Source organism: Notothenia coriiceps, unplaced genomic scaffold, assembly GCF_000735185.1.
Source record: "Notothenia coriiceps isolate Sejong01 unplaced genomic scaffold, NC01 NC01_scaffold00004105, whole genome shotgun sequence".
NCBI classification, from domain to species: Eukaryota; Metazoa; Chordata; class Actinopteri; order Perciformes; family Nototheniidae; genus Notothenia; species Notothenia coriiceps.
In genome coordinates, this window is record NW_011336806.1 from 288,270 (window position 1) to 312,233 (window position 23,964).

Consider the following 23,964-nt stretch of genomic DNA (forward strand, 5'->3'; position numbering starts at 1 on the left):
AAGTAAATCTGTTTACAGTTCTGTTTCATATGGGTGTTGAGAGATGTATCCATATATCTCTTAATTTTGCTCTCAAAGTGCACCAGATTGATGTTTTAACTTCCATATTTCAAAACAAATCTTCCCGGGGGAGCATGCCCCCGGACCCCCCTAGAGGAGGTTAGGTCCACGGTGTTTACATGCTTATTTATACAACATGTGTGCTTATGCTAACATCATACAACAAAAGTTGGTTCCGTGTTGTGTGTAGTGAGAACGCGCTAGAGTGAGGGGGGGCCCCTCAAGCCAAAGCTCGCTTAGGGCCCCCAAAAGTCTAGGGCCGGCCCTGAATACGGTTTATATAATACATAACATATTAGTATTATTATAGTAAAAGGGCTCGCTTTGGCAAAATCGAATTTTGAGAACATACATTCGTAATTTACCTCGTTTAAAGCACTTTTGTTGTAATACTATGGATTTATTTAACACTACTAGCCGGGCCCGACTGTAGGTATAACAGCTCAGATGTAAGTGTGCAAAATAAGTTTTCTTAAAAAGGTCCAGTTTCTCGGACATTGCTATAAATTAGCTAAGAGATGGGCTCTCTACTTCAGGTTGCCTTGATACAAACCGTCTGATAAAGAGATATCCGTCCATAGCTGGGCTTAAGTTCTTTTGTTGATCATTATGAACAAATCCAAAAAAAATGTGAGATTTCCTGCAGTGATACAAAAGGCCACATGTACCGGATAGCCTCGATAAGATACTGAAACACGGCCTCTTTCCTGTCCTGTCTTCTTTAGGATCTAAAACATTACACAGGATCAATTCGCTGTTGCCGTGAGCACTACTGATGTTTTTCTTCAGTTCTGAAACTGAAGAGCACCCCACAATGGGACACAGCTGACATTCTGTGTGTATTAGCCTCATGTGGTCGCCAGCACACAGGCGAACACCAGAGCTCAGCAGCGGCCCGGCACATAGTTTGGACGCAGGCCCATGGAGCCTTGGTGAGAGGGGAGAAGGGAGAGAGGGGGTGGGGGTTCATACAGTCACCGCTGCAAGCCAGACCTACAAGAGCTGAACACAGCGTTGTGTTTGTGAAGATGGGTGTGAACATAAGAGTTATGTGTGTGCATGTGTGTCTGAAATACAAAAAATGTGTGTGTGTGTGTGTGTGTGTGTGTGTGTGTGTGTGTGTGTGTGTGTGTGTGTGTGTGTGTGTGTGTGTGTGTGTGTGTGTGTGTGTGTGTGTGTGTGTGTGTGTGTGTGTGTGTGTGTGTGTGTACTGTATGTGTGTGTTAAGGGGGTCCTTGGCTATCTGGCAGGGTCATTAGCTGAGGGTAGTATCTGCAAAAAGGAGGTCTGCTGCAGTCAGGACTCCTGCTGCTATTTGGCAAATGAAAAAATACCAGAGAGAAACAGAAGAAAAGACGGAGGACACAGAAAAAGACAGGAGAGAAGAATCTAGGTTTACTAGTTTGTTAAGGGAGTTAAATCACTAGTGTTTAAGGACAAATAAATATATTTGCAGCCCTGAATACAGATAACTTCTTTCTTTCTTTCTTTCTTTATCTTCTTTCCTTTCTTCCTGCAGCAGAACCACCGGATACAGGCTGCACTAGTTTTCTATACTATTTTACAATTGTTACAGGCTGTTTTTGTTGCATTACTGTAACAGTGTTGTAAAATAACACCACGCACTATTTACTTTTTTCTATTCACTACTGGGTTCTTCTTCACTGCTTTTACCTTTTTGGACGTGTACTTATTTGTATTTGAATTCTTCTATCTGCACTGTTCACTCTGCTGTAACCACATAAATGTCCCTGCTGTGGGACATTTTCCTGATTCTCATTCGGAAATATATCCCAGTTCTTTCTATTGCTTCAGTATATGTTTCCTCCTCCTCCTCCTCCTCCTCCCCTGGCCTTTTCCATACTGTCTGTGCAGATGGTGCAGAGCTCCTGTCGGGCGACCGCCTGTAGGATCGCTGCCTTCCACTGCCCACTCTTCTCATGCATCGGCCCGTTGTGTTTGTACTGCAGTGTAAAAGGGGACTTTTTAGTCCCCTTTTAGACTGGGGGGACTAAAAAGGGGAGGGGAACCCCCCTCCCTCATACTCACTATTTGACAAAAAAACGGGCTCAGGAGAGGGGAACAAGCAAAAAAGATTCTTGGCTCCGGCCTATGTCAGAGTCGATCCCTACCAAACACACAACAAGCCCCGCTGGGGAGATGGGATGCATGGGCCAGAGAAAACTCACTACATGAGTAATGGCCCGAAATCCAATCAGCTCAGCCAAACAAGTGGTGTCCAATTTGTGAAACAAAACAGACCAATTGCAAACTGCAGAACAAATGTCATGCGTCAGGTTTTCTCGTTGTGCAATCGTTGCCGGAGTAGTTTCATGAATCTGTTTATGATTAGGTTTCTTTCGTTTGTTCTGTGTTGTTGAAGTTGTCTTGTCTTTAGAGAGTTCCCACTCCACCCCAAAAGTCACAAATCATGCTCAATAAAGATCGACTGAACTGTCCATCCAGAGATTTTCCCTGAGAAAACAGCAATAATCATCCTTAGAGACCAAACACTGGTCCTTTTTCTTCTAAAAACAGAGCATCTGGTTCAAATTTATAAAAATGTTCTGGCTTTCCTTCAAAAAACAATTATTTTGACAGGGATTCACAGTGTGTCCCAGAAGGAACGAGGAGCTTATCTTGTAATGATATGCCAGAATGCCAAGCAGAAGCTAATCTTCATCATGTTTTGCAGTAATTGGATCCTAAAAATGGCTATTGAACCGGCCACGTTTCGAGAGAAATGCCTCTTCCAGTAAACTGTTTATCACAGCGCTCAAGACGGATCATTGGAGGAGCTGTGGCTAATCAGTGGATGCTCCATCCAGCCTTGTTAACATTCATGTGGGGAGAAGTGAAGAGCAGAAAGGGAAAAAGGGAGGTATGAGAGAAGCAGAACAAACACGATAGAAGGTACTAGTGGGAAAAATATTTTGAGTTTGACACAAAAGGCTCATTTTAAAAAAGGACTGCCACCAAAGTTATGGTTCATTATTCTCAAACAGACACATGTAAGTGGATCTCTGACCTGTTTGCTCTTGGGTTGCAGAGGGATCCGGAGCAGTCTGTCTGCAGTCTGGTGCAGAAAGTGGGGGTCCAGCACCCTTATTTTACTGTAGTCACCCAACCAGATCTGAGGAGGGCTCCTCCAAAAGCCTTTTCTGACCTGGAAATCACGCATAAACATTGATAAAAGATGAGACATGGGATGTTGTGAAATTAAAATAAACAGAAAGGACAGAACATGAGAAAAAACGTAGCTATTTTTAGTTGGCCCACAGTTCATTTGCACAAACAAAGATGCAATTGAACCTGTGACTCCCTCATGTCTGGAGGCAACTAAATCGATGTGCAAATGAGCCGGTAATGACCTGGCAACTATTAGCAGAAGGAGGCCTTGGGTGCCCCGAGCAACAGAGTGAAGGATGTCTGTAATGGAAACTACATTTATAGCTGAAGGGCACTGGCATCACTGAGGGTCGAACCTTTTAAGTATTTGCTTCATGATGTGGATGGCTGGCAAGGGCTGGGAAAGAAGCTAAACGGAGAGTGTTTATTTGATGCCGAGAGGGAGAGTAAGAAAGTGAGACAAAGTAAGAAGGAAAGCATGTGTGTGTTTGTGTGTGTTTGTGTGAGATAGAGTGCATTCTCACACATAGCCTGTACCCTCTTCTCGTTATAGAGGATCTCTTTGAACCAGCGGAGATCCTGCGGTTTGAAAGGCACCAGGACCATGAGCGTGCCGGGCTCGTTGTTCAGACCCGGGTTGTACGAGGCCGACTCAGGGTAGAAAAACCTCATAGTGGTCTTATTCCCCACGTCCTCCTCGTATCCTCTCACTGGGGCATTGTTCAACCTGAGGCAGGGACACGATACTATATTTAGAGACAATAATTTTCAGGTTTGTTTTGATTTCCATTTTTTTGTAATCATCCATACAGATTGTTTAAACCGCATCGGGACCACTAAAAGGTTGTTGAGCATGTCCATCCTGCCTCATGCTAACTCTGCCTTCGCCACATCTCTTTCGGGCAACACATCTCTGGCTTAACATCATATATCTGGATAAGCAGTGTGAGCTTCCTAGAGCTTTCCAAATAAACTTTTAACTTTGTGTAAACAATTTCACATACGAGTCCAACCAAAAGTTTACACAGAAATAGAGAGACGTAGTGAAACCACAACTTTCGGGTTATGTTTTACAGATAAACCTCATTCAAACAACCGTTGACATCTAAAATCAAACAAAATTACTGAACAAAACAGCCCTGGAACGGAGCCTTTTTGAACAGTAACCTACACCGTGTGGGACACTTCATAGAATTCAGTCATGTTGATGGAAGTATGCTATTGCTAACAAAGTAATTGTTGGATTAGAATATTAGGAACATGCCTCATTTGGTCAAAAGACTGATAAATTAAAAGAAGAAGCTAGCGGTTTAGTTAGCCAACTAACAATCTAAAGCAAAAAAACTACAAAATAATACAAAATCAATTATCTTATCTTATCAAACAAGTGTGATTCACAGAAGCCACAGTTTCATCAGTTCATGTTTGTTCCATTCCTGCTTGATAAGAAATATGACACACAAACTAAATATTTGTTAAGACAGCAATCAGGATGTTTTTCCAGTTCTTCTGTCCCTTATAGATAAAACCTGTCACTTTGCAGAGTCAACTCTCAATCAAAAACAGGTTTTTAAATGGCAGTAAAAAATAAGGGCTGCAAAAAGGTCACCTAACTCACAGAGTGTTCAGGCATTTAAAAGTCTGGGAACATCCCTGCTCTACTTAAAAGGATATTAAAAAGGCATTTTTGCTTTTATTTGACAGCAAAGGAACAAAGTGAAAATGGGCGGGGTGGGGGGAGAGAGAGGAGTATGACATGCAGCAAAAATCCCAAGGTTGAAATCGATACTGGGGACGTGGCAGTGATGTGGCATGCGCTGAAACCTCTCGGGTACGAAGGCACTTCTGCTTTGTTATTCTTTACAAATAATTGAATCTTCCAAAAAACAATTCATAACTTATTCCATGATCAATTAATGAGCCCAAAAGAACAGAATGCGTGTTGGAAAACTTAAAGTCTGTGTTTCTATGACAGACAGAAAAAAAACACAGTAACGTCAAACTCTAACGCAAGCTTTGAATGACAGTAACCTTGCTCTATTGGCCAGGGAATGGTTAGCTTCTGAGAGAGGGATAGATGTGAGAGAAGAGGAGGGGGGAGGGGGGATGACGGGGAGAGAAAAATGCATTGTGGCTAGGCCAAATTCGGGCTGTTTGAAAGAGGCTTATAAAAACTCAGAATGCATGTGTTCATTCCAAGGCTGTAAAGTCAGATTTGCAGAGTGCCTTTGTCTCTGAGTAAACTAAACACTTTCTATTCCCCATTTAAAAGAACTGAAGAAAAGTTTACTAATTGCTAAGAGGACAGCTCTGTGTCAGGGTCACACAGTCGGATGCAGTCCGTCATTAGTGTACAGCAGAGTGAATTCATACCCTGCTTTAAGAGGCGGGGAAAATCTGCACTTTCACTATTCATTTTTCATCTAACAAGGATCCATCTGTTCTTAATGTATAAGAACAATCTTGAATCAAGAGGGTGGCTATTGATTAAAAATGTTATAATTTGTTCTCACGGTTCAGATATTGTAAGATAAAAGAATGTTAAACATTCTTCTCCCAAAAACAATTACCTTGAAGTGGGATTAAAAATGCATCAAAAGTTTATGAATCTTACAAAACTCATAACTTTCTTTCTATCGGCAGCATGTCAAATTGCTAGTAAATGTAATTATAACTAAACATTGTTTCCTTTGTTCCTTGGTCATTAAAACCAACACAATTTTTTTAAATTATTAAATATTTGAGCTATTAAAAGGGAAAGCCGATTTGAAACGAATTGTGTAGTTCAAGTGAATATATCTGCATTTTTCATGTTGTTCTGAGTTTGTCTCTCCATGGTTTATTCCACTTATTGTAAGTCACTATGGATAGAAGCATGACCTAAATGACATTTAATGTAATGTCAAATGTGATTGATCTGATCCCTTCCTTCCTGCTTACCGAATCACCACGTCATATTTGTTGATGATGCCTCCCAACGAGCTGTTTTTGATGGCAAAGCCGTTGCCCACGACTACACAGGTTCTGCATTCCAGGCTGAGGAGAAAAACACCACATGCAAACATGAGTCTTTTCAAGTTTTAGTACAATAAAAGACTAAATGTGGGGAGACATACTGTAACTGACAACATATTTATCAGCAGAGAAATAGCGCCCGAAGGTGCTTTCTTGACCATAATGAGGGACAGTTATGCGGCTAAGCAGCTACCCATAAGTACCTATAATCACAGCAATGAAGTCATGCAGCAGGACTGACAAAGTGTAACAGGATGTTACAGAACCACAGCTGGAAAACATCTTCAACCAATCATAACTTTTGTGAGAAATATTCCTGTTGTAGTGTCAATTACCTGTGGAAACTACGGCACTAATCCTGGATTTTTAAATGTATTAGAACATAACTTCTGTAATATAGGAGTTTTAGGCTGAAGTTCGCTCAAACTTACTTTTCAATGTTTTCTGGCACCTGATAATTTGCGGTAACAGCAAGGATTTGCAGTAGCAGTAGTTCTGAGTGGGAAAGTTAGAAAAAGAGAAGTTGAAATAGCTGATTGAAATCTTTAAAACAGATGTTCATTGGCAACAAAAAGAAAGTTAAAAACTTCCTAGTAGTACTTCAACTGTGAATATCTTTAATCTCGTTTCCTTACTGATTTGAGCATGACCAAAGTGCTGTATAAAGATTGTGTGATCTTTTTGATCAAAGCCCTGATAGCAGTAAGGCATCAGTGCAAACTATGGTCATAAGCCCATTCTGTTGGGGAACCGGGATGTGTGTGCTGTAAAGATAAAGACTTTTTTGTAGATCTGTAAACCCAATCTGCAAAGGCGTTCAAAAAAAGTATAGAACATACGCGTTCATACAACAAGCAGGATGATACATGTGCCGAGTAAAGGAAGCATAACATAAAGTCAACATACCACTGCCCTTAATGCCATAAGGTAATGCCAGCTTTGACAGATGCTCCCTCCAGAAGAAATCCTCCAGCTTCAGAAAGAGCCGAGTCTGTCTGCTAATGCTGCAGGAAAAAAAATGTCAGAGCAGGAATTTCAACATGATACTGCAGTGCACAGGGCTTCACTGTATAAATTATATCACACGATGGTTTGCGGTGGAGGATATGAATGAGGCGTAAGACAGCGAGGATGGAGAAAAGCTATAACAACTTTGAAACCACACAATGGACAGACCGACAGAGCCATGTTCATATTGGCACATGGAAAGCTTGTCTTGACTTTCCCAAATGTTCCTGTTATCTATTAAGCAGGTAAAGCAGACTCATTGTAAATAAACCAGCCATGTACATGATGTCATTCAAGCGTGATTTCCCTCATTAAAATCTCCTGTTGGCATTTCTCTCGCGGGGAGAGGGAGAAAAAACAATAACATTCAGAGAGCCTGTGGAGTGAGACAAATACGGCAGGTTGTAATATGTGAAACAGTTGCTTTCCTGACTTCAGACTCCAGCTGTTTATGACCTACTGTCTTTGACTGCGATTCTATCAGACAGTTATTACCCTCGTGTGCCAGCTAGCTCTTCGCAGGGGATCAGCATAAATCTCCGGGGAACGGTCTAATTAGAGAAATGTCAGTACGATTGCCTTAAAGCCCTCGTTGTGCCTGTAATGACTGATGTGAAAACCAGAGAACAACCAGCCACTGGCTTTATGTGAGAATGCAAATCATGTTCTTTAACTGGGGCAAACACAGGGGATTACGAATCTTGACTGTTTAAAAAGGTCAAAGGGCGGGCAGTGCCAGGTCTAATGAGCTAAAGAAAATAAACAGTGACCTCTGAGGAGGCTTGGATAAACCAGATGGAGAGCATACCACTGTTTTGTAGCAGAACAGAGCCAGAAAAAAAGGCCAACACTACCTTTTCAGCTGAATAAACTGATAGAGAGAGCAAGAGAAGCGGCTCGGGACTGTGGAACAATGATTGCTTAATGAGGCAGAACCTGAGGAGCACAAACAAACTATTGTCTGGCCAACCTTATCAAGAGCTAATTCGGAGCAAACTTGGATTTTATATTATCTCTTCCCTCAGCAATTTCATCAAACATTGATCAACTTGAGTAACTGAAATGTACCTGACTCAGAGGAAAAAGTTTTTTCATACTGTAATAAGTCCTGTTCTTTCTCACTGCTTTTCCTTCATGACTAGTAAAAAGCAGGCCTAACAGTTCTTAGACTCCTGGCACTTTATGCTCAAATAAAAATACTGGCATACCTTCCTCCCCTTAATAAGCCATCCACTCCCTCCAGTTTGTAAAAAAACAAAAAAAAACACAGACATGCCATTACTCACTTAAAGTTAAGGCTCTCCCACTTCTTTTGGGATAGCCAGCCAGCACACAGCGACTTGCTACTGTTCGGAGACTTGTTGGTGCCTCCGTAGCTGAAAGACAGATAATCACCACAACTGGCATGAACGTTGCTGCTGAATCCATAAAAACACAGAAACTGGGCCCAGAACATTTAAAAAGTGCAAGAATGGGCAAGTGTGAGGGTTTAAATTGAACAGCAGCAAAGACTACCATATGTGGGTAAACTTTAAATGACTCAGCACTAAACAGACCTCATGAGATTACTTTTTTCTTTACCAGAAATGGGCATTTCTGTAATTTTGTGACCTCAATACGGAGAGGAACCAGGAAAAAAAGACATGCTTGTGTTTGTGTGTGTGTAATTACCTCTGAAGTATGGCAAAGGAGTAGTAGTATGTGACAAAGGAGATGAAGAAGAAGAGCACTGGGAGAAGCCTAAGGCACCATGCTGGATTCAAAGAAGACAAAAACAGAGGTTTAAAAAAACTGAGTTATCAAATAAAGCATACAACCAATAGCTTAGTTCAAAGTGAGATGTATTTGATGTTACAGCAGTTGATGTAGAGATTGCAGTAAGGAATGACCCAATGATAGAAAATAAACCACTCTAATTGTGATTCATTTAACAACACATTCAACTTTTTGAAATAAGATACGGCTCAAGAGTTGGCGTCCCAATGAACACAGATTACCAGAACCAGAATGGTTACTGAAAGATCAAACTGAAACTGTTTTCTGCATGTGCCACTTGTTATTTAGAGCTAACGGCACAGGTCTACAGGAAACGAAATTTGTACAGATGCAAAATGTTTGAATGGAAACGGAAAAGGAAGATTCAAATCAACTTTAAATGAATGGGCCCAGCATCGCAGCAACTGTGAAATTGAGACTGTACATTTAACTCATCCTACTTAAGGAGAAATAAATACCTGCCAAACCAACAAAAGACACGATATCATTACACTCTACGAGCGTCTGTACTGGGTTAACATACTGCCATTTATAAAGGTGATATTTTCATCTGTCTGTCCAGGGACTAAAGGCAAGGCAAGTTTATTTATATAGCACCTTTCAACACAAGGCAATTCAATGTGCTTTACAAAAATGAAAGACATTCAGACAAAGGCCTTTCAAAACCGTCATTAAAAAGAAAAGATAATAAAAGAAACATTAAAATAAAAAATACATTAACAAAAAGTACATGAATAAAAAGTTACAGTGCAGTTTAAGAGATAAAAAAAAAGATAAAATCAAGTTACTGTCCCGGTAAAAATACATTAAAATAACTTTTTTTGAATGATGACAGATCCGTTTTATTAAGTACAGGGAATTTCATGCTTTTTTAAAATCTATTTTCATAAATAGCTTCTTGTAAAATCCTCTCCAACCTGTCCGTCTAGTTTCCATGACCATGAATACACTTTCTAAAATATGAATAGATAAAATAATTTAATCTGGGAGTTCATGTTCTAAGTGTTATGAAAATGAAAAGATTGAAACCACCTATGTATTGTCAAATGTAGCCTAGTGTAAAGATGACTGTAGGTGTTTCTTTTTTGTGTGCGGAGGAGACACAAAATATCTCTTAAGTATACAAACTAGTACATTCCAAATAAGTAAAGACAGTGAGATTTAGTGACAGGACATTTTTTATGCTACAACAAAATACAGAAAACTTCAGATCAACTGCCGCTCCAGGCTTTGTTGAAAATGAATCACTGTGGGTGTTTTTTGTTTGCAGCATAAAGGCAAGAGCCCTGCTTTACATTAAGAGTGAATAACCTAAAAAACATCAACTTTATGTTTTTTTTCCCACAACAATTTAGGCAAAACATTAAACAAGACATGAGGTTTTTTTTTGCGTAGATGTTGTGTGGCTACGCAACAAAACTGATGTTGCAAACTGTAAGTGCAGTGTCATTCTGCTCTGATGATTTTGGATTATCTTAATCTGTGACCTCAATCGTCACAGATACATTTCTGCTGATTTTAAAGACGTGATAAAGGTAACAGATGGTACTGATCACAGGTAACCAATGCATATAACAACAAGTAATAGTGGTTCAAAGAAATCTGAGCATTAATCGGTGAAAACATTTGCATTTTGGTCCTTGATTCCTTAAATTACACATATATCAGACGAGTGTTTTACTGAATATCAAGTGAGAGAAATAGTAATGAAACATCTACTTCAAAAACACCCACGGCAAAAGTTCTTACTTTTAGTTGCCTTCTGGGACATCTTCATGTGCTCCTTAGTCCTCTCCTGTCTACACAGTGCATGATTATCCTGGGGAACAGGTACAGAAAGCACAAACACCAAATGTATAAGCACCTCCTTCAAACACTGCTGTGTGTTGAAGAGGTTTTGGGTAAAGAACCATAACACAAAACACACAATGGAGCTGTCCTCTTAGAGTCATGAAGTCAAATAACATGCAATGTTTGTTCTCATAGCAAGACTCAGATACAATCGAGTGGCGGAGAACAAATCAATCAAACGTAAAAAGACGTGTGCAAAAGAGAGAGAGACAGGAGGCAGCATATGAAGGCCGATCATTTTAAGAGGATCATACTAGACTTTGATACTTGCTCCCTGAACTGGGGGCTGATCCAACTGCATCACTTTGGCTTTACCACTGCTGCTTGGGATAGGTCAGATTACAGTTAAAACCAGATTAAAGTGCGTGTACTGTTACATGCACATGTCTACTTACTGTACCATGCACTTGTTATTCACAGTCTTTCTGATTTAGGGACCATGCATAGCACCCAAATGGCTGCAGAGCATGCTTAACACCGCTTCGGGGGGAACCCATCAGAATCAATAGCTAACTGAAGCAGCTGAATATCTATTTTGAGATGGGCTTGTGTGCACATGTACTTGCTACATTGCAACAACAGTAATGCAATACCCCCGTAGATCTACCAGTAAATAAGCACACCCTAACTTGGAGACAGCGAAGAAGCGGAAACCACATGATCGATTAACACCACCACAGGGACGCTCTGTATTTCACTTCCCTACAGTACACGCGGCCACTCGAGCCCCTCCTTAAAACTCTAATTTCACAACACTCGCTTCCTCTGAATTAGGGTATCATTTCTTGGTGTTGTAGACGGTGGGTTTTTATCGTGATCCGGATATCAGGCTGGGCTTTGTTTGTATCATCATTTATTGTTTAAGGAAATGACGATAACACAGGAGAATTTCTAGAGAAGCAAACTCCAAATGTGTCTTCTTCTTTTTAAAGGAAATGACCAAGATTAGTTTGTTCCTCTTGTTGGGTGATTGGCTTGAATTAAATAAGAATCCAACGGCTATGTGCCTTTGCTCATGGTCAAGCTGAATTGAATTATTTGCTCTTTAGTTGATTAAAACAATGTTGTAAATGTTGGCATATTTCACATGCTTTTATACAAAGTAAAAGACAATAAATCTTAATGCAGCTTAAGAGCTGATAGAGATGAGTGTTTCAGATTGGTACAGAATCACCAACAAACTTCTTGAACGTATATACTTTCAAAATATTGCAAACAATAGTTTCTCAGGGAGCTGTGCAGTCACCACAAAAATACCAACAAAGACAACCACATTACCACAGAACATCTTACCTTTTCCCTCTTTCATTTCCAATGAATATGTCCTCAGTGGTACAGATGTAGTGAGTCTGGGCCTCTCCCTGTAACAAAAACACAAAATGAACTTCAACAGGAGAATATCTGAGCAACAAATTGTTGTCTCTTTGTACTAGATTAGGGGACTAAAACGCAATTTTGAAGTGAAAATTGCACAAAAAAATTGCAGAGATATAGATAAACTGGTTTGTAGGAATATCAGTCAGTGGGGTGAGGTTAGGGAAGTGGCCGCTGGTGGAGAGATAAAAGTTGCTCAAGGAGAACAAACAGCTGATCGGAATCAGGTAAGAGCTTGTTGTCTGTTGAAGCAGGCTGGTTCTTGGAATAAGCCCCACATAAACCCAAGAGATTGCAGCAGTTTTTTGTTTGTTTTTATCACATTTTGTTTGTGCTCCAAGGCTTGAATGTTTGTTACTGGAGAGCCTGAAGACACCTAATTCAAACCTGAAGATGTTCTCCTTATGTGCTCTTTTGACTGCGTACGGAATAATCCTCACACAAGTGAACAGGGATCGATACAAGAGGACAACACCTGTGTTAATAAATTAACTACATTGAAATCCAGAAATGTCATACAGTCTTGAAATGGGCTGATATTCTTCCATACTTAATAGTATAGAATAAAGATTTGCTCCGATTAGGACAGTGAGTTGGACAAAACATGTAAGTGAAAGATTCCACTGTTGGCATGTGAGCGGTATTCTGACATGTTACAGTCAAATGTATAGTGGAATAATTTGTTGCAGCCGTACATAGCCCTTTCCGGTAAAATACTTCATACCAACCCTGCCCTCCTCCTCTTTCCATGAGGAAGTTATGTCATACTGTAGCTCAAAAGACTGTGAAGCACAAGAGACAAAAGGGCCTTCCCCCGACACTACAGACAACACATACCAGAACAGCACAATACTTGACTGGCTGTGATTCAGCATAGGGGGCCCTTAAGATGAGAGGGATATGAGTGTGAGATTTAGTGCTGTCAGAAATGCCCTTCTTCACAAACAGCATTGCTGCAAGTCAAACCATGGACCACCGAAATGCAGACAGACCACTTAAAAGAGCTTAGTCACACACTGTAGTGATTAAAGATGAGTCAGGCAGCGGAGAGGACGTCATTCCCGCAAAACCAGGGCATGGGATGGAAGAAATGTTGGTGTTTATTATTATTATATTGGTTCCTTCCTTTCAAAATTCCAGGGAAAGGTGAGGGCTGAGAAGCCAAATACTATGACTGAGCATCAGTGGAAGATAGTCTTGTGTTAACGTAGCTTAGTAAGATGTTGGATAAGACTATGGTAAATTGCATTTATACAGTGATGTTCAAGTCTTTGCGACTCCTTAAAGCGCCAATTTATTACAAATTAAATACATCTTGAGCTATTGTGAGACGTCACCATCACGACTTGTTCTTGCACCATTAACACACGTCGAACAAAGACCTAAAAGCATTATTTTTAGATGTAATGTGTTGGTTTTAGATGGATGAAATACTTGCGAATCCGTCAACAAAGACATAAATTGTGACCCGAAATGACCTTCTTATCCAACCCCCTTTCTCCTACCATCTGATTTACTCAACCACAGACACAATCTCTAAAGAAAATCACAAATGGGTCCCGCTCACAATAGAAAATCCACCTCGAAATGACATAATCCCAGAATTTAATCCATTCGGAGGGGCTCAATCCGCCCCATTTTTAACGCCACGACTGCTTTTATAAAGAAAAGGATTCAAAGGCTATAATCAACGCTTTTATTCCAGACACTTGAGTTAACATTTCACAATAGGAAGGAACTCGACCAGAGCCATGCAAAAACATGTTTCCCTTCTTTCATGACAACTTGTTGACTCATACTGATCAAAACACAAAACAGTCAATCTTATTTAGCCAGCAGCATTTGATTCATACTTGTAGTCCTGTCTCCTTAATATCAACAGAGCGCTCTTTTGGATGAACAAACTGTAGGTCTTACTACTTGGAAACGACATTGGAAAATTGAATTGTAATAGGTGTCGTTAAAAATAGCCAAAGGTTTGTGAGTGCAGCCTCTGCTTCTCTACACATGTGTGTGAATGAGTGAATGCTGACATGTGTATGTAAAAGTGCTTTGAGGCGCAGCAAAGAGCTATATAAATGCAATGAATGTACCATTCACCATTATATGATATCAATGTTCTAATACTATCAGATTAATCAGATTAAAATTTATATTGACTTGCTCTTATGTGTATTCTTCAGTGATGTCATCTATTGTACATATTTACAATGGTATAACAATGTTGTGGTATCTTTATTATTGTTTTAGGATGTATATCACCATCTGGCAAAGGGACTATCGATGAAAACTAGCCTTTTGGCTAATTTGAGTACTTTTACATGTTTTTAATATGTTGATTAATGTACACTGCCCCTTGTTTTAATTAAATCAATTCAATATGTGTGTGTGTGTGTGTGCGTGTGCGTGTGCGTGTGTGTGTGTGTGTGTGTGCGTGTGCGTGTGCGTGTGTGTGCGTGTGTGTGTGTGTGTGTGTGTGTGTGCGTGTGTGTGTGTGTACAGTCTTGGATGACTCAGTAATTTTGTCCTATCACTACTTTAGGAGTCATCTGGTCTTAATCAGATCTAGCCAGGAGAAGTTTTTCGGGTCAGACCTGCCGGTGAGTGTTTGTTGCTGGCTGTATATTGCACGATGCTATAAGACTATGATAAGAACAATATAGCTTTCTTTTATAGCATGATAGTCAGGAATTAGTTTTCTCCCTGAGGACGTTTGATAAACTAGGAATTAAAAGCACGTCTTTTTCCGTGTGGACCTTTTGGATGGGTTTGGTCTAATTTGACCAAACCCATCCAAAAGGTCCACACCAATAGGGAAGTAAAAGGTACATGGGGCTACATGTCTATAAAAGATGTAAAGTGAATTGATGATACCAAATACTACTACTAAAATCCATTAATTGAGTAACGCCTTCAGTTTATCTACATTTTGTTTTTATCAACTAATGACTTCAAGAATTTGTCCAGAATATATGAATAGAGAGAGAGAGAAACGGCTAATAAGAAGAGCCATTTTTTGTCACACTACATACGACTGGATTAACCCATTTAGGGGCCTTAGGGCAAAAAGAGCAATTGGTCCAATAGACACTCACCCTAATCCTAACCCTCATCACCACCTCTCTATACATTGTGTGCCCTTTAAGTAAAAAGATTTATTAAAAACACTTTAAATTACAGGTATTAATACAAGACAGAGAATTGATGATAATGCAGTTAAAGCTCTAGCTAATATTGTTATTGTGAATTCAAGCAATTTCCCAATTGACCAGAAACACAGTGAACACTGTAGTCTAGCTTTTACATTCTGTTCTCTTATCGGGCAGAATGGGCTCTTAAAACAAGAGTACGATAACATTTGCCAGTTGTTTTGAGGCCATGTGTGTTCATCAGATTGGGAAAGTAGACATTACTGCAGATAGCAGATTGTGCCGTTGCAGCTGATACGAAGTTCCCATGAGCTAAATACCTCTAAGCCCTATTAAATGCAACATCTGTGCAGAAAGTGTATCTCTTATGTAGCTGCTGGCTGCTACTGTGACCTTATACAACCCCATGAAACAGCAGTCTGTCTATCCATCTTTATATCCATCCATCTATATATCCATCCATCAATCTTTCTATCTATCTCAAAGATATAACTGCGATTCAAGTGTTCAATTTATCAGAACAATACCACTTTTTCTCTATAATCTAGGTTGGCCACCCAAGGTGAGCTACAGAAAAAACATCTTTTATCGTTTCAACAAAAAGCCTACTGTAAACTTCAGGTGAAAATACAAAGCAGACATGTAGCCCTTCGCGGAGACAGGAATGAGAGACTGCATGATATGTGTGCTTCTACCACAATAAACTACAGATAATAAGGATTTAATGCCCCCTTTTGGATGATATGTTTCATCAGGTTTTAGGTTTGTTGGCAAAACGAATAGCATTTATACTTTTTGACAGTTTAGTGATTTAGCAGAACATAAAGATATTGTAGCTGACCTTCAGCTTTTCAAAAATATGAGCTGGAGAGAGAGACTGAGAAAAACAGCAAAGTGGAGAGCAGGAAGAATAGATATACTTCTGATTAAGAGTGTAAAATCCCATAAAGTGAACACTATTTATTTTAATGATAGAACTATACATATTTGTATTTGTTTTACACATACATGTACATCTTAGGCAAGGAAACACACATTTTATTGTTCAGGTAAATACTCAATGTTTGGATTATTATAGGTTTAAGAGTTGTTATACCTATTGGATTATTAATTTTGACTATAACAATACCTGGCTGACATTGTGTGCCTTCACTGCTCTTATGGTCTTTTTCATTTTCCTGCTGTACCACTGATGATCTTGACACCAAACAAAACAGGCAATCAAAACACTGGCTCTAGCTAATTTACATCACCTGTACACACTGTCTTTGACCATCTGATACACTGCCATAACGCCAGAATTGAAGAACTAATACAAAAAAATAAAGGCCTTTAAAATCACTGTGGTGCAACATAGAGGACTTTGTGTAAGAACAACTGCTCCATATGTAGGCTACATATTAAGGGCTCATTCTAAACTGGGGGGGAAAAAATCCTGGTTTCAAGGGATTATACACTACTGAAAACATTGTTGTGAAATTTGTATTCAAATTATGCTCAATCCCCCCAAAATACCACACACTAGCCTTTTTAAAGAAAACTAAGAGAACATATATTAAGAGAAGAAATCAAAGAGTTGCTGCATGAGGCCAAATGTTTCACTGTTGAATCAGTCTCATTTGGCCATCTGGAGGAAATCTAGTTTAGCCTGTGACATCAAGGTTTACATAATAATGCTCATTCACAACAAAGAGTTGAGTCAACCAAACAAAAATGTTGCAAAACCCTCACAAAAAAATCTAAAAAGGGAAATGTACTAGTGGCAATGGATCAGAAAATCCATTTAATTCTACATTATCTCAAATGCCATTAACATTTCTGTGCCAAGTTTGTACATTCCCAAACCTGTTATGTCAGGTCTTATCAAGCTGACTTACGAAATGACCTTCCTCCCACCAACAAGTTGGATCAAGATTTGCTCTACACTTTAATAGTCTGACTTTATGGTGTGACATGTACTGCCCTGATTCAGCTGGAGCACAGAGCAAGAGAGTAAGGACGTTATGAAAAGGTGTAGTATTGAGCCACCATGCTTAACATTTTGGTTTTCTTCTTCTGGTCTACAGGTTAACCGCTCTTACATAAAGTATTGGGTTTCTATTCTTCTTTTTTGAAATACTGAAGGATCCTGGGAGATTGTGTCCATGGCTCAGTTGCCATGGGAGAAGTCCCAACAGAACTGGAAGGTTTTAAGTATCCCACCTGAGGACACTGAGGCTGAGAGATGTAAATGGAACAATAAAAAACCCTTCATAATATCCCTTCTAAGTTGTTGTCATGTAATGCTTTTGTTGACACTAAACAAAATTAAACAAGTGGCTTTAGTTCTTGCAAAACTAACATGCAAGAACTGATTCTGTTACCTAAAATGAATGTAGATAGGGAGAGAAGTGTGTTCAAATAAAGTCAGACTGCAACCAAACTGATTCAAGGACGAGTGCTTCCCAGCAGTGGCTGCTGCAGGGAACAGAGGGTAATGTTATGATAGCAGATGTCAAGCCCCATTAATGCAAAACATCACAGGTAACATGGGTTTGCAGCAATAAACAACACACAGAACTGATGCTTCAAAACTATCTACATTTCCTGTCTCGTGTTTTTTTACAGTAACTTAAATTCGACTTCAACTCAGATTCTATATCACAGATGACAGGGAAGGTAATTACCGTCTCTGGATAAATCAATTCAAGAACATGTATCATTATCTTTCACAAATGCAGTAGTCTTTTTAAGCCCAGTCTTCTATCTGTCTATCCATACATACGCACAAAGCCAGACACACACTGACAACAATTTGGAAATCAAATCTCGTGTCAAGCCAGTCAAATTAAATCTAATATCTGGAGGCGTGTGGTGCAGTGGGTTGAGCGTTTGTGTTCGGATCAGGGGGTCACAGGTCCAAACCCTACTACAGTCATCATGTCGTTGTGTCCCTGGGCAAGACACTTCACCCCAAATTGCCCCTGTGGGTATTGCCCACAGTATTGAGTATGTAAATCGCTTTGGATAAAAGCGTCTAACAAGTAACCAATGTAATCTAATGTAATCTTGTGATCAAGTGAGGCCACTTACATCAGATCGGTGGTCCCATGTCGCATGTAGACAAACTCCAAACACACGTTAGATCGAAAGGGTCTTACTTACCAGCAGCGCTGCCCGACAGATGAGCTTTAATCCGTGGAGCGAGCCTGTTGTACTGTACAATGATTTAGGAACAAATTCACGTTGCGTTTGATGACACGCTGCCTGGGAAATCGAGAGATATACCCAGCTTGCAGCGCGCACACAAACCCGGGTAGAAGTTGTGACAGGATGTGGAAATCAAAGTTCATCCCTCGACACCAGTTAGAGGAACCATGGCGTAGTTTTCAGTTGATCTGAGTAGCATGAACTCCGCAGGCACATATAGCGGTTTGCTCTCTCTCTCTGTTACAGCGCGTTCCCTTTTCTCTCAAAGCATGGACGCATGCGCATGTGGGTACGCGCACTGTGGAGAGCAAATCCAAATGCCATTCCCTGAACAAATGTACAAGCTGCAACCTGACTGTACTGGCGTTGGACATGAAGAAACACAGATTTCACATTCGATGTGATACCCGGTGTGTTTTGACTATTGTCCCCATCAAGCCTCATCAAACCGATTTAAACTGGACTTAATTACCAGAGGGAACAACATCTGGAAAAACGTTGTTGTTGCCTGTGTTTTGTTAAACCTTTACATTAAACAGATAGCAGAGTGACCAGTACTTAATTATTGTATGAGTCCTTTATGTTTTTAACACAGTATTCATCATCATCATTAATTCGTTTTATTTACAATCTGAATCTGCAAATTAGGTGCCCGCTATAGTTGTCAAATAATTAGAGTGAAAAATAGAAATGTAATTAACTACAGCACATGTTATACTTTAGAAAATGTATTTCCACTACTGGTGACAAGATTAAATTAAATATACCATCCTGTGTTTGAAAACAATCAAATCAAGCTTTTATTGACATGTTTTCTGGAACCTCTGTTAAATTTTAACTTGGAATAGATTTTAATCATTCCCTTATAGATCGCTGCTGCTCATGTTGAGTTAAAGTGAACTTTAAACACAAATGTTGATGCTTTGTTAAACCAAATGTTCCCTAGCCGGTTGAGCAGTAGATGTCCTCACACACGTTTCACAACACTCCTTTGCATGCTTTTTCCTCAACTGATGCAGTGTATATATAAGCATTTGTATTTATTGGGATAAACCCCTTGAGATGCACCATATCGTTTTCAAGGGGGTCCCGACAATAGCAGCAACTTACAGACATACATAAACAAAAAGACAAAAACCAAAACATGTCTATTAAGTACAATTCAAGTAATACATACAATCATTACAATTTGAGAGACAGTCGAGCATATCAGTTTCATCAATACCAGTTTCATCAATAACAAGTGCAGACAAGTTGATGATAATGCATGTTTAAACATACCCAATGATGGAAGAGATATGAGTGTGTTGTCTCTATTCAACAAATGTGTGCCTATTAGGAAGGGAGAAGTTAGTAGCACTATGACTTCTCAGCATCTTCAAGCCCCTTTTGCATGCCTAAGAACCTATACATTCAGAACCAATGTTGGTAGTTGATGGTGTGGTCAGAGTGGGCCTTTAGCATTTGTCCGGCACTTTTAAATGTAAAACTGGTTGATAAAATAAGAAATATGCATTTGTTTGTGTTGGCACCCACAGGTAAGCAGTAATGTGTTGTAAGAACCAAAGTTCCTCTCTAATGATTGATCCAGGCAGATCCAGACACATCCAAATACCATGGCTGCAGAAATGCACACTGCCTGTGGGTCTGGAACTAAATTGCCGAGGTTAATGAACTTTTTTCTATGTCAGTGATCTTCTGCTACTTTGCTTTATCTCTTCTCGATCGTACACTTCTCCCAGAGGCACCGACATCTGGAGAGGATTGTTTTTGTTGGCTGTCATTTTGTAAATCTCTGTAAATTTAGGAGATAACAAACTGAAACTCAGGGAGATATTCAGTGAGCTTTTAACAGGCTTATATAGATGATACCTTTACTAGAAATGTGTTAACAATAACCAGATCTTTTTATTAGTCCATGTATCATATAATACGAAATAATTTAATGAAGAAGGCTTTTTCTTTTTCAGGTCATTATAAAAGCAAAACAATTCATTCCTTTTTTAACACTGATTATGTTTTCTTTGGCAACTATTGAATTAGTTTGTAAATGAACGCTCTCTCCTCTAATTTATCAGCTGGCAAACAAATATCTTTGCACAAAAGTAAACCTAAAGATTACATGTCAAGCAAATATTTGCCGGGACAATGTCGGCGTTGTGTAAATAATCTGAGTGAGCCTGCATGCATCAGTCCTTCACAAGCCTGCATCATTTCATTATTCAGTTATGGTTCATGTCAGACTCAGCATAGAATGGGTGCTGTTCATTCTGTCTGTACTGAATAGAGAAATCTTCTTTTATAATGTGATTACAACTTTTGTGCTGTTGTATTTGACTTCCAGCCTCCTGATGTCTCATTTCATGGCCTACATTCACTAACCAAATGAAATATTTGGATCTCCTGCTTTCCTTTAATTAGCCCAGCTGGTGCTTTCCCATAGCACGGCAAGCTGAATTTTCTCACCACAGATGAAAAGAAATATCCAGGTCAGAGTATACGCCCATCAGAGACCACCATGACTGAGAGCTGAGAGCTTTTCCATACTGTTGGTGGTCCAAAGCAAATCATCTTGCCATCCTGAGGTTTTTGAAATGGTTCCTCCCTTTTATTTTTTGCTTCATGCTAAAAGTGCTGCGATGCTGACATATAGCATGACTGTTGACAGGCTTTCCGAAGATGATATGGTTTTGGAGTTAGACCTGAGATCAGAAGTCCATGTGGGTATTGTGGGGTAAACCTCTGAAGCAATGGAGAGTCAGGACTCAGAAAGACACGAGGAGAGCTGGAGCTTTGATGGCAAACACTGACGGTTTATTTGAAGCTTCAGCCGGAGAATTCACAAGACATGTCACGGGCCACGGTTTGACCACACGGTTGAGATAGCACAATCAATTCTGAAGAACCCTCCTGTAGCTCAAGGTTTTAAGTAGTTCAGAGTGTAATAATCAACATTCTTCAATACATAGACTAAACAGCTGAGGACACTGAATCACAGTTGTTGTCGCTTATGGCTCGGGGTCATCTACACCTCGAGAAGGATGTGTTCCAGGTGTCCCACAACAATAACTATCTCTCACCGAGAGTTGCCCGGTCATAAACTGGCAACATCAACAATATGAGAGGGCAGCCCCTCCTTATGGGAGATAACGGCTGCTCAAGGCTGGTCAGCTGCGTCAGAGGGCGAAGGAGGAGCGAAATTATTCCCCAACAGGTATAATATGTCATAATAGGGAAACTTTGTCCTAGTTTGGCTTTGATCAGTCACAGGTTAAATGTTATTCAAAGTGGGTTTAAGGTGAATTTGTAAAGAAAATACTTGCAACATATTTGAATGCAACACAAGCCAATACACCTGCCAGTCGCCCAGAAGACATACAACATTTGATTAAAAAAGCAAGTATATTGTCAATAAACTACATTACTTTTATAAATCAGCTTTTCTTCAATGTAACTTAATGGGAAAAATCCGTTTTTTTCCCCCCCCAAAAAAAAATGCAACTCCTAATTCTAACTTTAAACTTTTACAACATTGTTACGTCTCCACTAAGGTCTAGGGGACCTGGAGACAATAACACACAACAACCAATAATTATGAGGGAGTCAGAGTAAAGGTTGACAAAAGGTTTATTACTTGTAAACCTAACTGAACAAAACAGAAATACTCTTTGTGTGAGGAGGAGGAGGAGGAGGAGTCAATGGAGATTGTGCCAAACAAAAGAAACAAGCATAACAAAACCAAGCCTATCTCTACATCTATCCTTTGAAACCAAAACTCAAACAAAAACCTCACTAACTAAACTACTCAGAGCTGGAAAAAACTATTGACTAGCTCTCCAACACATTGTACGTGATAGGCTAAGGGGCGGGACATCTCTAAGCAGTTCACTAATCACAACAGAGCCGGCCAGCTAACCAATCAGAGCAGACTGGGCTCTGGTTTCAGACAGAGAGCAGGGGCCCTTTCTCATTTCATCAAATCCCCCTCCTCGACTCCTCGACTCCTCGGTCCTCCGGTAGTGACCCGGAAATGAATTTCAGCGCGCCATGTTGAAGGACATCTCATTTCTCTAAATGCACTTCGAGGACCGAGGATCGAGCGTCGAGGAGGCTCTCTGGAGGAGCTATAACCGAGGATACACTGATGGGTCCTCCACGGTCCTCCACGGCTCCTTCGTGGATGCATTTCCGGGAACAGAGATGTTTCAAAGAGTCGTGACGCACAGACGGACTTATCTCTTATCTCAGCCAATGACAGCTCTGCATGCATCCCCTGGATATTATTTTATTAACTGCTTTCATCGTGACGCGATGTTTACAGTGAGAACAGCTGTGAGGTCCGTGCAGAAAGCAGAGCAGTGTGTGTAATATCACTCAGTATAACAGGCCTACTCTCTTTATTTGCTGTAGTTTAGTGTCTACAAACAAAGAGTCGATATTTTATATATCCAGTCTCTGATTGTGTTACGTTATTATGAGAGTGCTCTGTTTGATTCTGAAATGTTATATATATTTATATAAATAGTATATACATATATATATATGTGTGTGTGTGTGTGTGTGTGTGTGTCCGCATCTGTAGCCTGTTATTGTCTCATTATTCCGCACTGTGAATTAATTAATTAAGTAAATATATAAGTGGTCATGAACCATCTGTCCATCAGACAGAGGGCTGCTGTGCCTCCTGTCATCATTAATGGACGTCTCTTTAAAATGACCGCTCAGAGGAGAGGAGTTCTCATTTCTCTAACCGCCTGCTGCTTCCCCTCCTCTCTCCTCGGCTCCCCTCCACGGCTCCTCCGCTCGCATCTCCTGTGGGCGGGACTAAGTATCGAGGATAGGAGTCGAGGAGGGGAGTTAGAGAAATGACAAAGGGCCAGGGAGAAGAGAGAAAACACAGGAGGGAAGGAAAACCACACAAGTACAGCCTGCCTGGCACGTAACAACATTTATGTATTGAAATTGTATTCAGCTTTTTGATATTACAGTTTTTTAACTATTACAGTTTATATTTCAGGAAATGTTCCAAGCATTTCAGATGTTTATTATGGGTGTGTAGGACTGGATGTTCAGAGCTACTGCCAAAGTAGAGAAGAGGTTTCAAAACCTCTGAAAAATATTAGTTTAAACCTGCTGATCCCAAAGTTCTCACATTATGTCATACATAATTTTAGGAAATAGAGGTAGGAAAAAGTGTGCCGGCTACCCGTGTGACTTTTGGCTTTACAAATCTCGTCAAAAATTGTTTTCAATATCTCTTTCAGTTTTTAACATGAGGTAGTTTTGAAAGGTGCCACAAATACTGTTTCACATAGTGATTAGCTAATTAGCGCAATTTGACACACATAAAACCCAATGGATGTTTTTAGCCTTTTCTATTCTCGGTTATATACTTTAATTATGTGTGTGTGTG

At 39.9% G+C, this 23,964-nt stretch overlaps 1 protein-coding gene across 2 annotated transcripts; it reads right to left on the bottom strand.

The window, feature by feature from the left end:
• Positions 1 to 2,998: 2,998 nt before the first annotated feature.
• st3gal4 (ST3 beta-galactoside alpha-2,3-sialyltransferase 4) lies at positions 2,999 to 18,815 on the bottom strand. Of its 2 annotated transcripts, none has more exons than XM_010767264.1 (10): positions 18,507 to 18,815; positions 12,133 to 12,200; positions 10,738 to 10,807; positions 8,884 to 8,965; positions 8,499 to 8,588; positions 7,111 to 7,208; positions 6,636 to 6,699; positions 6,130 to 6,225; positions 3,727 to 3,916; positions 2,999 to 3,226 (listed from the first exon to the last, which is right to left on the bottom strand). In XM_010767264.1, exons 3-10 carry the CDS (start codon positions 10,763 to 10,765, stop codon positions 3,014 to 3,016), a joined length of 861 nt encoding a protein of 286 aa, XP_010765566.1. In that variant the 5' UTR covers positions 10,766 to 10,807; positions 12,133 to 12,200; positions 18,507 to 18,815; the 3' UTR covers positions 2,999 to 3,013. The 2 variants fall into 2 exon arrangements, with proteins under 2 accessions (XP_010765566.1, XP_010765567.1); XM_010767265.1 differs by having other exon boundaries at positions 3,095 to 3,226; positions 3,714 to 3,916; positions 18,507 to 18,813.
• Positions 18,816 to 23,964: the final 5,149 nt, after the last annotated feature.